The 14,267-nt window shown below is 47.3% G+C and overlaps 1 protein-coding gene across 1 annotated transcript in view; it reads left to right on the forward strand.

Moving 5' to 3' along the window:
• The window catches only part of LOC138503100 (protein argonaute-3), a 2,065,845-nt gene that overhangs the window by 464,107 nt on the left and 1,587,471 nt on the right, over positions 1 to 14,267 (forward strand). Inside the window, exon 2 of the mRNA XM_069622607.1 lies at positions 6,277 to 6,448. Coding sequence (XP_069478708.1) covers positions 6,277 to 6,448 — 172 coding nt within the window. The remainder of the gene's footprint in view (positions 1 to 6,276; positions 6,449 to 14,267) is intronic.

Genomic DNA, 14,267 nt, shown 5'->3' on the forward strand with positions numbered 1-14,267 from the left:
AGCTGCCAGTGGACGCGGATCTGCTCTCCAGGGAAGGAGACGCCATCCTCCACCACGACCCGAAGTCGCTGAACTTGCAGGCCTGGCTCCTGCAGCGTTAGAGTTTGGAGGATACGACATACCGGCCGATTGCAGAGAGGTTCTTGCAAAGGCCAGGGCGTCCTCGACTCTTCAATGCTACGGACACAAATGGAAGAGGTTCTCTGTCTGGTGCCACGCACAGAAGATTAATCCTCTACGGATTACGGCTCCCCAAGTACTGCCGTACCTACTGACGCTGGCCAAAGCTGGACTGGCGCACGCGTCCATCAAGATTCATCTTGCTGCGATCTCCCGATACACCAGAACCACGGGGCGGATGTCCTTGTGGTCTCATCGTCTGGTGAAAGAGTTCATGAAGGGACTGTTCAGATCGTTCCCGCCGGTGAAGGCTCCGGCCCCGGCGTGGGAGCTCAACGTGGTGCTGACCAAGCTCGTGGGACCTCCGTTCGAGCCTCTGCACTCGGCCCCGTTGAAGTTCTTGTCGTGGAAAACAGCGTTTCTTGTGGCCATCACCTCCGCACGACGGGTGGGAGAGATCCAGGCCCTTTCCTGCAAGGACCTGTACTTGACTTTTCACGACACGAGGGTAGTGCTCAGGACGCACCCCTCCTTCATGCCCAAGGTGCCGTCGAACTTCCACCTCAACAAACCCTTGGTGTTGCCTGTTTTCTTCCCGTCGCCTTCGTCGCCGGCTGAGAGGACTTTGCACTCGCTGGATGTGGCTAGAGCGCTGAAGTTCTACGTGGACCGCACAAAGTGTTTTCGGAAGACGTCACAACTCTTTGTGAACTTTGGACCTGTCAATCAGGGGAAGGCTCTCTCGAAGGCTTCCATTTCCAGATGGCTCTCCGGCTGTATCATGTACTGTCATCGGTTGGCTAACCGACCGTTGCCTGGCCGTCCGAGAGCCCATTCCACCAGAGCGATCGCAGCTACCACAGCGTTCCTATCTGGTGTGCCCCTGCTGGACATCTGCAGGGCTGCTACGTGGAGGTCGACGCACACCTTCACGAAATTCTACTGTGTCGATCGGGATTCCAGGGAGGAGTCCAGGGTCGGCCAAGCAGTGCTGCGCAACCTGTTCGCCTGAGGTGAGCCTGGTGAGGAGGTAAGATTTGCTTAATGTTGAGTTTTATGTAATGCTTAATGTTGAGCCTTTGCCACCTCCCGTGGTTGTGCATGTGTGTACTGCTATGTATTCTTTATTCATGCGCATGTGAATCCATGCCAGACCCCATGCTGGAGAAGGAACAAGTTACTTACCTGTAACTGTTGTTCTCCAGCATGGGTCTGGCATGGATTCACATGCGAACCCTCCCGCCTACCCCTCTGCAGCTCTTCACTTGGTAATACTGCCACTTCACGTGCTTCCAAATCTGAAGGTGGCTGCCAGAGGTGGGGCTTAGGTAGAGGGTAGTCATTGGCTGTGGTCAGTATGACGCAGAGATCAGTGATTGGTTACTACTACGAAAGACAGATCAGAAACGAAACTGATACTGGTTTTTTTCTTTACCGAGGATTCCCAGCCTGACGACGGGGAATATTCATGAGCATGTGAATCCATGCCAGACCCATGCTGGAGAACAACAGTTACAGGTAAGTAACTTGTTCCTTCCTTTATCTCTGACTTCTGATCCATGGGTATTCATATGTACTCTTGCCGTACATACTTGTCAGCTATTGGTGCATACCTGAACACTGATGCTTATTCATTCACCCTCACAAATCCAGTGATAAAACCATAGTTCGAAGGCCTGCTACATATTTTTCCTCATGTCAAGCCTCCTCGGGTTAAACGGGACCTTAATGTGGTGCTCAAAGCGCTTTGCCATAAACCGTTCGAACTTCTGGCGAATGTGGATCTCAAGTTCCTCACGGTGGACTTTTTAGTCACCATCACTTTAGCAAGAAGAATTATAGAACTACAAACTCTGTGCATTGATGAACACTTTATTGTATTCCATAGGGATTCGCATACATGCTCCTTTCCTTCCTAAGATAATTTCGGAGTTCCACATTAATCTATTAACTTGCAAGTGGTTTTTCTGGACCCACCTTCAGACGCAGAATGGTTCTACACACTGTGATGACTCTGATGGAGTCATCAAGGATTTCCAAGTGGTTGCTACCTGATCCTGATACTGGGGGTGCCTTTATTAGATCACTTGGGGGAGACAACCTCCGGGGTGATGTCTTGGCTTCATCAAGTGAGGCATGCTGTTCCTTGTTTTCCCATTGTAAATAGGCCTTCCATACCTAATACCCTTATGGCCTATTCTCATACATCCACTCATTCTGCTCTAAAGACTAGGAAAAACCTTTTCTCCAAACCGGCCTATTATCACTTATTTACGCATTCTCCTCTAGAGAATAGGGAAATCCCTTTGCCCAAACCTGTAAACTAATTCTCCACTTTTGGTCCACCTTGTGAAACCTTTGAAAATATTAATGAATTCATTCAAATTTTTGGAATCAATTTGCAAAAAATTGATTCCAAAATCTCCATGTGCCAGAATTCTCAAAATACTAGGATGAAGATTATCAATCAAAGAATGCAGATTGAAGGAGGACGTAAGTCCAGCAAACGTTCAAGTGTTCGCTCGCGTGCATCTGAGCCCAGGAAATTCAAAAGGCAGAAGTAGAGAGTCTGCAAGGTGTGCTGCTGGTGATAGAGAGCTGAACCTCTCTGCAAGCACCAACGAGGAGATAGGCTGATGCTGGCACGGTGGGGGCTCGCTGACGAAACCAGAATTATCTGCTGCACCAGGACACACTGTGGTAACGCCAAGATCCGTGAGGGACTCCTAGGCATTTGCAGGTGACCAACGGCAGTGTTTCATTACCAGAGCCGAGAGGGAAGCAGACCAGACTTGTGGAAGCCATGAGAGATGGAAGAAAGGAGGAGAGGCGGTTGCAACAAGGAATCCAGCAGAAATCCTTTACCGGCTGACCGTGGGAGTATGCAGGTATGCCATTCAGAGCCGGTGATTATGTCCAATGACAGTGGGGACCCTAGTGCGTATCGGCGAGCACGCCAAATGCAGAGATTTGTATGCAACGTAACAGAGAGAGAGAGAGAGAGAACAAAAGGACACATTATTGAAAGATAAAGGAACAACAAACAAAACCCTTACAAATATGAATGGGTGAAATGCAAGCACATTCAAGAAGATATATTATCCAAGGCAGTTGATGCGCAATTATGGAAATGGGCAAAGGCCCATGAATACAAGTGTGTAAGAATAAGAAATCCTGGCAGGAGAGTATACCAGGCAGTCCAGGGGAAGGTAACCACCCTCTGGAACAAAGGACGTTGTTCTTGACGTACCTTTGTGTTGCAACCATTTATTCTTTCTTTATGAACACGTTTTTACCAACCATCCACGGTTAAAGACATTTCCCCTTCAAGTTAGTGTTTAAGTTTATAGTGTGAGGGTCAGGATAGAACTTTGGAAACAGGATAATTTGATTTGGACATTCAGATACAGACAGATCCTTAGTTTTGGTTTAGGTAGAGACATTCTCTTGAGATAAAGGCCTGAGAGGCCTTTTCCCTACCCCTATTATTTTCAATAAAAGTCTTTAACCAAAAACATGGCAAGCTTCTGTCTGGGGTTCATTGCTGACTCTTCACACACCCTAGACATGAGAAGAGCACTTAAATTCTGTCTTGATAGGACAAAGGAGTTAATGACATCTTGTAACATTCAGGAATGCAAAAAAAGAACATAGGCCTTTAAGGCTACAATTTCCTGCTGGTTTGTTTCCTGTTTCATGAAAGCCAACACAGTACAAGGCCTACCGGCTCCCAAGGTCATCCACATGACCTAGTGCAGGTTAAAGATGCCCTACATGGCTGTCCAGAATTATTCTCCCTGGGAAAATATCACTAAGATGGCCGCTACCTCGACATTTTATGAACATTACTGTCTTGACCCGAGTTCTGGTTCATTTTGGTTTGGTCGGGCGGTCCTCGGAAACCTCTTTAACTAGGGGAGTTTAATCCATTCACCCATTATCTATACATCAGTGCTTGGGAATCTCTCGTATTGCAGAAAGGGGGCAGGATGTAGGGGTAAGAAAAAGGCAACTCACCATAGTAACTAGCGTACTCGTAGTCCATAGTCCCTTTCCTGCATACGCCCATCAGTCAGCCCCTCTAAAAAGGCACCCTTTAGTTACACTGCACCGCACTAGGGCGAAGGGACCGGTGGGGCGAGTGCACGTAAGGTCCCAGTATGCTGCAGCATGCCAACCTTTGCCTCCCCCTCGACGCTTGATCTGCACTACACCATGTCTGGGTGAGGCGACAGGAGGGAAGAACGCACAGGTGGTCTCAGTATGCTGCAGCACGCCATCTCTCACCTCCTTTCCATGTCTGCTCCGGGGTATGTCGGCGAGCCACATGCACCCATTTTCAGTGCAGCTTATTTCAGAGTGCAAAGCGCATCAAGCAACTAGGAAAAGTGGCCTACAGGATCATTGATTTTCAACAATTGTTGTCATGTCTGTCTACAGAACCCATGCGGAGTACAGTACTTTTTGCTTGTAAACATATAAATAATTCTACGAACAGGCGAATACGAACTGCTGCACTGTGTGAATGTGGCAAAATGGCATTCATCCCAGGGGATGAGTCACCTTTATGCCTGGCCAGTAGCGTGGAACTGGAAATGTTTCACTTTATTTAAAATCTATTCTACCTGCCAATTAAACATAGATTTTAACAAAATCACACAAATTGTATCTTCCGCCAAACCATACATACCTGGTTCTCGTAGTATTGAATCCATGAACGCCACCAGTAACAACAAGTAATTAATGTTGCTTTCATTAGAATACCAAGCAACTAAATCTTTCAACAACTGATAACTGAAATACATGGAAAATGCCATGATAAACATAAACGGCATACTCTGTGTCCCACTCAATGCAGCCTGACCTATAAACATACTCAAGACTACAGAAGCTTAATGCTAAAACAAATCTCATGAAATGTAAGCATTCACATTAAACGTATATTGGCTTTGTAAAGTAAAATTCCAATTCTTTTCACTGTGTAGTAATCTTCTTTGATGATATCTATGGTGCGGACAATGTTTAATGTTTCTCAAAACTAAATCATGTAATTAGGTGACATTATGTCCAAGTTCGTGATCTCTTGTGCAATAGAGGACTTCTTGTTTTATTAGGAATGTCATTCTTCTGTTCAATTATACGATCCTTCATGCATTCGGTTTACCCTACATTTATTTTGTTTGTACAGACGTTTTAATAGCTAAACCATAATGTCAAGAAAACAAGTCATGTAATATTTCAGTGCAATTTTGCCTTTGTTTTTGCAACCAGAGGATCTCAACCAAGGGAATGTACCAGTCTTTTTCAGATCTGCATTCATAATGCTATTGAAGTTGCGCCTCCTTTTAAAGCAAATAATGGCAGCACGTTGATCACTTTTGACATTTCAGTTTCTTGCATTATTTCCACATCGCATTGTTTGTTTGTCTTGCTCTGTAATCATGTGAAAGTATCCACGTTATTTGATCAGTTTGCTTTTCTCATTCAGGAAAATTTGAATTTGCTGTGGTAACCTTAAACAAATAGGGTAATGATGATGTTAATATGGTGCTATAGTAACCTCTTTGCAAGAAAGTACATGAGGTCTGTTTGAATGCCTCCTTAAATATGAAGTCTTCTGATGCAACTATTCCAGCTTTTCAAAATTGTCAATATTGAAGACCGTATATTGCAGGAATAAGGGTGCTATGATGTGGCATGTAAATTATTGTGTTCGTAGGCTTACTGTAAATCCTCGAGTCCGGGTTGCCATTTTACCCTTCTATTCATGTATCAAAAATGTATAGCTTTATGTCCTATTTGGTGAGTGAATTTTATAGGAAGATGCTTGTTATTAGAAAGAGCTTGAAAATGGTCCAGTAGTTGTTCAGTAACATGCCATCTCAAAAATAGATCATGTATGTATCTGAGCCAGTGGCATCCGTATGTTTTCTATAATGAAATTGAGCATATCCTATTCCGTCCAAATTGTTCCACAAATGATTGAAGTTAGGAGCAAATATTGTGCCCATTCACATGCTGCTCAGTTGATGAATAACACGTTATTAAGCCATAAAAGATGTTAATTACTCCTCGTAGTTAAACTTTCCCAAGAATAATGTTTGATGATTAACACCTAATTTTGAAAACTGACAATTGTGATTATTTCTCTTTCAGGACCTGTCGGGGCACAGCCCCTATTCCTGGTGCCCAGGCGGCCTGGATATGGCACCATGGGAAAGGCCATCAAGCTGCTGGCCAACTGCTTCCAAGTTGAAATTCCAAAGATTGACGTCTACCTCTATGAGGTGGATATTAAGCCAGACAAGTGTCCACGAAGGGTTAACAGGTAAGCTATTCAAACAAAGTGACTTTCGTTTTTGCATGTGTTTTGAAGATTGTTTAGCATGGTAAAATGAAGGCAGTATTCTTTGATATGTCTATATCCTGTTTGCCTTCCTTGTTACTCAGTTTTGCAGACAAGCAGTGTATTTGCCACTTTTACTCCCTAAAAATGGGCTAATAATATTTCCAATAAAAAAAAAGGAAAGACATGTAGAATCTTGCAACCCTGCTTTCACTCTCGCAGCTCCATGTATATGTTTGGACCAGTAGTGCATTTAGTACTAAAGGAAGTAAGTAGTATTTTAATATCCTGATTGTAAGAAGTAAACCTGTATCTTTTAATGTATATCACTAACTAGATGCAAAGAAATACATATTACAAAAACATATCTGTTTTTCAGTGGAAGCATATTGTTACTGGCTTATAGAATATTCTCAATTGGGAATTGGACTTTCACTCCCTAAAAATGTTACTCCCAACCTTAAAAAATGGGTAGTAAAATACTGCCACTTAGAATTGTTATCTGGAGCACTGTTTTTACTGTTGGTCTTCCTGCTCATAAGGGTAACAGGCAGGAGCCATTTTTCTGTTAAAAAATAAAAATAAAATCCTGACCCATAGATTTTAACATGCAGTTGTGCACCGAGCCATATGAATGCTGTGACGATTCACGGGTTCTTGTCACTTCCACCCAGAGTGGAGCCCTTCCCTATGAGGCTAGGGAGGTAAGCCCGCTACGCAACAAAACCGCTAGGGGTGGTGGTCAGTGGGACATTGCAGGGTGAGGCTCCTCTCTTGGGCACAGGGACTCCAGTTCCTTCCAGGAACTCCCTATAACCACTCCTGAGGAGGCACTTTTATATCCAAGAATCTAAACCTTCCCTCCAAACCAGTCACTTTTTGCTAATGTAATGTTATCAGTAATCTACCTTCACCAATCACTCATACTGTGAAGAATAGTGGGCGATACATAAGGAATAATGAGTGGTTGTAAGCCCACCACACTGAGATGAAAAAGATGGGGGCGGGGGGGCGAGAGGGCAGCATGATGAATGCACAGTGGAAAGAGACAAGAGACTGTGGGCTACGCTGGGGTGCCCCAACACTTCCTCATAAAAATCCAGGAAGGACCAACGGAGAGGGATCTCATTCCCAGAGCCCAGGAGATTTGAATCCAAGCTGAGGAAGCAGTCGGCGAATGCAAAGCTGCCTGTGCTAGAGCAAGAAAGAAGCGTTTGGGAAGCACAACCCCGAGCTTAACATGAGGAAGGCTTGGAGGCAGTGGTTTGTCCGAGACATGGTGGACCGAGCGGGCAGTGAACCATGCCAAGACCATACCAGGAACGGCTCCGCAGAGCCACGCAATGAAGAAGGAAGAAGAGTAAATCCATGGAGTATATGTCAGACAGGCAAACTTGACCCAGCGGGAAGAAACAGGTGACACCCATCCTATATGACCGAGATAAGGGGAATGGCAGGAGAACCACATTGGGGAATTGGCACAAATTGAATGCTGATTATCCAGGGACCAATCATACTCATTCCAGTACCAGTGAATGGTGTGAAATTAATAGAGATTATGAAGGGACCAATCACACTTGTTCCAGTACCAGTGAATGTTGGAAGAGTAAGAAAGATATTACTCGTTGCAGTAACCGTGCATGTAACCGAGTTTACTAAGAGATCACTCATCCTCGTGCAAGTGCATTGTGTAAAAGATAATAAAGGTTACCATGGGAGTAACCAAAAACATCTCAGCTCCAGTCATTGTTGGGAAGAGAAAGGAAACTATCAAGAGAAGAGAAGAGAAGAGATATATATATATATGTATATATATATATATATACATACATACATACATACATACATACATACATACATACATACATGCAAGGGGGAGAGAGAGCGACGGAGTGGCACAACCCACAGTACAGTAGAACAACCCAAACAGGCATTTGCTGGTTTGGAGAATAGCCAACACCTGTATCAGTTGCTGAAAAGGCTTGGACTTGAATAAGGAGCTACTGTGCCAGTAGTAGGAAAGGTGAAGCCCCAGAGGGACAGGAACCCCTTTCAAGAATTAAAGGAATCTGTTCACAGAATTATCAAAAGCCATCCTAAGAAAGACGTGTTGTGGCTATACAAGCCTGTCCAGGAGAATGGAGTCATTCTACTGGACTTTTCTTTGAATCTTTTTTTAATAGTGTTAGGGACAGAATAGGGTAGTTTGAGACAGCGGACAGTTTATTATTTAGGACTGGGCTCCTCAAGCCTGTCCAGGGCTCCAGTTGTGTTCAACATGCCCCATTGGATTCAGTCGCTGGAAACCCCTCTTTCCTGGGGATTCTCAAACACCTTCTCCAGCCCAGGGATAGCACGTCTCAACGTCCCTGATCCCTGTTACGGCATCGCAGCCCTGCGGGCGCCATCTTGCTTTTGTCAGAGCATTGTCTCCTGTCGCAGGCAAATCGCTGAATCCTATCAGCTATGATGGGCTATGCCGGACTGAATCCCCACATGTTTTGTTCTTGGGTTTCCTGTCACCCCTCCATCCTTTCAGAGCACTAGCAGAGCTCCAGATCCGGTCATGACGCTCTCTGAACCGATCACCCCATGAAGGCCTCTGACGTTAACATCCACATGGGTGGTGCTCCATCCCCCTCGCTAATTCTATCATCTGGAAACTGTTGAAGATTTTGAAGGATGTCATGAAATCATTCCGAAACTGTGATGAACTCAGCTTGATTGTTTTTGATGGTTTGTGTTTACTTGTCCTCTTCTAAGTAACTGATATGTAATTCAGTAGGACTATCGTTTGGCACCTATTTAATAATGTTAGTTGCTCGGCCTTAGTGATCTCAGGTAGATGAGGATTTTACCAGGAGGATGTCGATTATGGTCTGTCACATATCGACAACTTTTACGTTGCTGGGGGTAGCAGCAGAGTTGCTTCGAACTCTTGGTGGCCAGAAAGGATATAACCATTGCTTATTCCTTTAAAGATTTGGCGTTGTACTGCTAAGTAATCTGTTCAGTTGTAATTTCACCAGCTATAAGCCAATAATGAGCGGTTCCAGTTGGTAACAAAAGCAAAATTATATAATGGATGAGAGATTGAAGTTTTTGTGATAATGTTGGAAATATCCTAGCGATATTGTGATGGACAACAGTGTGAACAGTTCTGAAAGAGCGGCAGAATGGAGAGTTCAGGGACTGGCCAGACGCTTGTTATGTTATTATTTATACATTTATATTGCACCGATGCCTGTAAACATCAGGGTGCACACATTTACAACAAGTAACAGCATACCGGAGACAAGATGTCTAGGTGCTTTATTATATTATTCTTGGGGAAACTGTAGTAGCTATTTATACTCCTACATCCCGTCCCCTCTCCTCCATACTTATGGGATATCTCTCCGTCCTGTGGGACGGGACCGGAGTGCTTTGTAAAAGCATCCAAAATTTCAAAAAGAAAATGTTTTCTTTTGTCCTTCCTCTCTTTCTACACGGGGCCCGGCACGCGGCGTAACCCCCAACCCCCATCTCGGCTCGGCTCCGCGCATCGCCCATCACTCCTTTTCTCTGCTTGCATCCTCGGAAGATCTTCTTCCTTTTTCCTCCTCTCAGGCTCTCGCTAGCGATTGTTTACTAGTCTGTCTATGTCGTTCAAACTAGACTTTCCAGATTGTTCATCGTGTCACTGACGCTTCGCGAGGGCGGACGCCCATCCTCTTTGCTTAGAGCGTTGGGTCAGGATCACTGTTGGGACTCCTGTTTTTATTGTGACTCCCTTTGTGACTCCCTTTCGGTCCGGGCACCTCAACGTCGGTTGGAGCGGTGGGACGAGGTGTTTCGGCGTACTCCTCCTTTGCATTTTCAGACGTTTATCGTTGAAAAGAAGGAACGCCCGGTGAGTTAACTTTTCAGAGCACCCCGGCCGGGAGATACCTTTCCCGGCTCTTCCTGTGCCAGGAGGAGCGTTGATCGCTCTGTCACCGGGTATTGCCCCGAGGTGACTTCGGGGCCTAATAATTGTACCAGAGTTTTCTCCGAGGGTCTCCGTAAGGGGCCTTTGGATACCGGAGCATGCTCCGAGGCCCCTCTTGTGGGGGCTACCTGTAGACCCTGTTCTACTGAATTGTGGGGTACCGGAGCTCGCTCTGAGGCCTCGTTATCGGCTTCCCTCAAAAGTACTGGAGTGCGCCCCGAGGCCTCGTTATCGGCTTGGTGTTACCAAATGGATGTTCGAGGCCCGCGCTAGTAAGGCTGTTACCGGACCTTTGTCCAAGGTCCCTCGTGCAGAGGCTAAAGAGACCAACATTTCTGAGAGGCCTGCCAAGGCCTTATCAGTGAAGGTTCCCGCTCTTGTGGCAACGCCAGAACTGTTGAGGGGGCAGGGAGTGAAAGTTCTTCCCTTACCGGCAGTGCCGAGGTCCTTCCTGCGGCTAGTTTGACTATTGGTATGTCGCAGAAACATTCCAGGCCTCATAGTACCGGCTCGGCCGAGGTTCCTTATGTAAAAGCTAAGATTAAGACCCCTGATCCACCGACGGGGATCCCTGCCTCACTTCCACACGTGCCGCAGTTCCCCTCAGGTGATGGCAAGATGGCGGCAGTTCCTGCCACGACCATGGCGGCCAATTTGTGCGCTCACCCTACAACTACGACATCGGCCTCGGGTGTAGGAGTTGGTTCCGCGGGTGAACACAAAGTTCCTTGTACACATCCGATTTATGATTGGAAAGCCCGGATGCCTCTCCCGCACAATGTCTCGTTGCCTGTTGGTTTGGCACCTTTGATTTTTGTGGACACTTCGGGGGATGGGCCTATGTGGCAACAGTCCCCGCTGCGTCCCTGGAATTATCCTCCTCATGAGAGGCCTTCTCCGGCGGCTCCAAAACCGTCTCCGGAGGATGCCTTTTTCAGCAAATTTCAGACGCTTATGCGTACCGACCCCATGAGAGAGTATTTCAAGGGTCTTTTTCAGTAGATTTGCCCGCCTGCGCCTCTGGCTCCACCAGTGGTTCCGCCGGCGCAGCCCTCGCCCCAATGGTCCCCCATTGACAAGACGGTGCCTGACACGGTTCAGCAGGATCCTGACCCGTCGGATGATGAGCAGGGCGAGCAGGACAGCGAAGACCAACCCAGCTCTATTAGAGCTTTTCACGACCGGGTACTCGACATGATGTGCTTATTGGATGTCCCAGTGCCTGAGGCAGCCTCTCTGCAGGAAGGTGTGCTTTCGGGGGCGTTCACCTCGTCTCCTACGGAGCGTACCGGCCTGTTCTTGCAGAAGTAAGTTTTGGCTGAGGTCTGCAGGGTCTGGGAAAAGCCACACTCTGGACTTTTCGTCAATAAGAACATTGACGCGCGTTATAGTCTGCATTCTTCGGAAGAGGTGGCCCTGTCATCTTGTCCGCCCCCCTCCTCCACAGTGGTGGCAGCGGCCACTTTGCAGTCCAGGCCTGCAGTGTCCTCTTCTATGACGGCGACTCAGGTTCTGGGGAAAGAGGACAAACTCCTGGACTCCCTTGGGATGAAGATTTTCGGCAACTCGGCATTGCATCTCCGGCAGGCCAACGCGGAACTGGTGTTAGCGGGGGCAGACCTGAAGATGTGGAAAGGTCTGTCAGAGTTTGAGGAGTTCATTCCGGTCGAGAAGCTGGAAGACATTAAGGAGGGTTTATCTGATGCCAGAGTCTTGGCTCAGGATCTGCTTGAGGCCGCGGCTCATCACGTTGACACGTCGGCTCGGGGCCTTATGCTGGGTGTTGACACCTCTCGACAGGCGTGGTTGCATGCCACCAAGTTCTCGAAGGAAGTACAGGACAAGGTGTTGGACCTGCCGTTTGACAGTAAAGAGCTTTTTCATTCCACAACGGATGTGGAGCTCACCAAAAGAAAGGACAGCACCCAGACAGCGAAGTCCTTGTCAGCCCTGGTTAAAACTCCTTTCAGGACCCAGAGACCACTGTCACAGAGCCGGTCCTCCTCTGGTTTTAGGGGCTTCCTAGACCGGAAATCCTGCAGAGTGGATACTCCTTCGGGTAATAACTGCCAGAGGCAGCAACGGACTCTGTTTTTCTCCCGCTCCTCAGGCTCCTCTTCAGGTTCATGTGGCAACACCACTGAAAAGCCTGCCAAATGAGGGTTTTCCTCGCTCACACGAGACCCTGGTGGGAGGACGCATTGCGTCTCATTGGGAGGCATGGCAGACAATCACTGAGGACAGGTGGGTCTTGTCAGTCACTCGGGCGGGCTTCCGCTTACCCCTACCCTATACCCCACCATCCAACGCTCCTTCCCAGCAGTCGGGATCGCCCTCCCTAAAAGCCGAGGTGCAGAAGCTGCAGGACCTCAGAGCTGTGGAACCCTTGCTCTTGGGGAGCGAGGGGAGGGCTTCTACTCCCAGCGGTTTACAGTGCCCAAACCCAACCAGGCTGGCCTGCGCACCATCCTAGACCTTTCCCAGTTCAATCTTTTCCTACCTCAAGAGAAATTCCAGATGATCACGCCCGGCCATATACAGTCTTCCCTGCAGATGGGCGATTGGCTCAGCTTGGTGGATCTTCAGGATGCTACATGCATATCCTGATGTGGGGTCCACACAGGAGATATCTCTGTTTCTCTGTAGGAGAGGAGCATTTCCAGTTTCGAGTACTTCCTTTTGGCCTAAGTTCGGCACCGCGTGTCTTTACGAAGATGTCGGTGATCGCAGCCTATATTCATCTGCAGGGTATCCATATATATCTGTATTTTTTTAATTTTTTTTTATTTTCATTTAGTTTATGCAAACTTTTGAAAAACTTTATCTTTAACATAAGATCAACATTCCATCTATCGTCCTTAACTATTTTTCGCTAAACACCTTATTGGTCTACTTCTCGAGACTTGTTCTACCCCCAATTCCTCTACCTTTGCACCAACAGCTATTCTATCTTATCAGTCTTTTCAGAGAGGTTGGTCTCCTGACCTATAACTGTGCGGGCCGCTGTTTTAGGCAACCACCGGATTCATTTTTAGGCGCTTCTGTATTTGGACGACTGGCTCTTGTGCAGCCTTTGTCCGCTGAAAGCTTTCTGAAATCTTCAATCTCTCCTCCAGCTCCTGTTCCACCTCAGGGCTGTCGGTGAACTGGCAGAAATCTTCCATGACTGTCTCTCAGGACTTGATCTTCCTGGGTTTTCGCTGGAACACTATCGACTGCAGAGTGTACCTGACAGGGGACAGAATGGCGGATCTGTTGGCCACATGTCAGATGTTTGCACAGCCAGAGAGCATGTCGGCCTGGTGGTTCCAGAGGCTTCTGGGCCTCATGGCCTCGTTTGTTTTGGTGCTTCCTCTTGCGCGCCTCAAGTTGAGGCAGACTCAGATGGCTCTTCAGAGTTCTTGGCTTCAGGCTGTGGATCTGGACTCCAAGTTGATAATGATTCCGGCTTCCATGAGAGCGGATCTGGACTGGTGGTCGTTTCTCAGCAACCTGTCGGTGGGGGCGGGGTTTCAGGACCCAGCTCCGACGGTAACGGTCACAACGGACTCCTCCCTTCTGGGGTGGAGTGCGACATTGGATCTTCTTCAGGTCTCGGATCTTTGGTCGCCTCAGGACAAGCTCCTCCACATAAATCATCTGGAGCTCCTGGCGATCTTCTTTGCGCGCAAGGCCTTCAGACCGATCATAGCCAACAAGGTGGTCCGGATTTGCACGGACAATGCAGTGTCGATGTTTTACATCAACAAGCAAGGGCGGCACCAAGTCTCCCCCGCTCGTGGAACTGTCCATCCAGATTTGGGAGTGGGTGGTTCAGCATGGTGTTTGGCT

This window comes from Ambystoma mexicanum, chromosome 11 (assembly GCF_040938575.1).
Source record: "Ambystoma mexicanum isolate Mex_15411 chromosome 11, UKY_AmexF1_1, whole genome shotgun sequence".
In the NCBI taxonomy this organism is placed as follows: Eukaryota; Metazoa; Chordata; class Amphibia; order Caudata; family Ambystomatidae; genus Ambystoma; species Ambystoma mexicanum.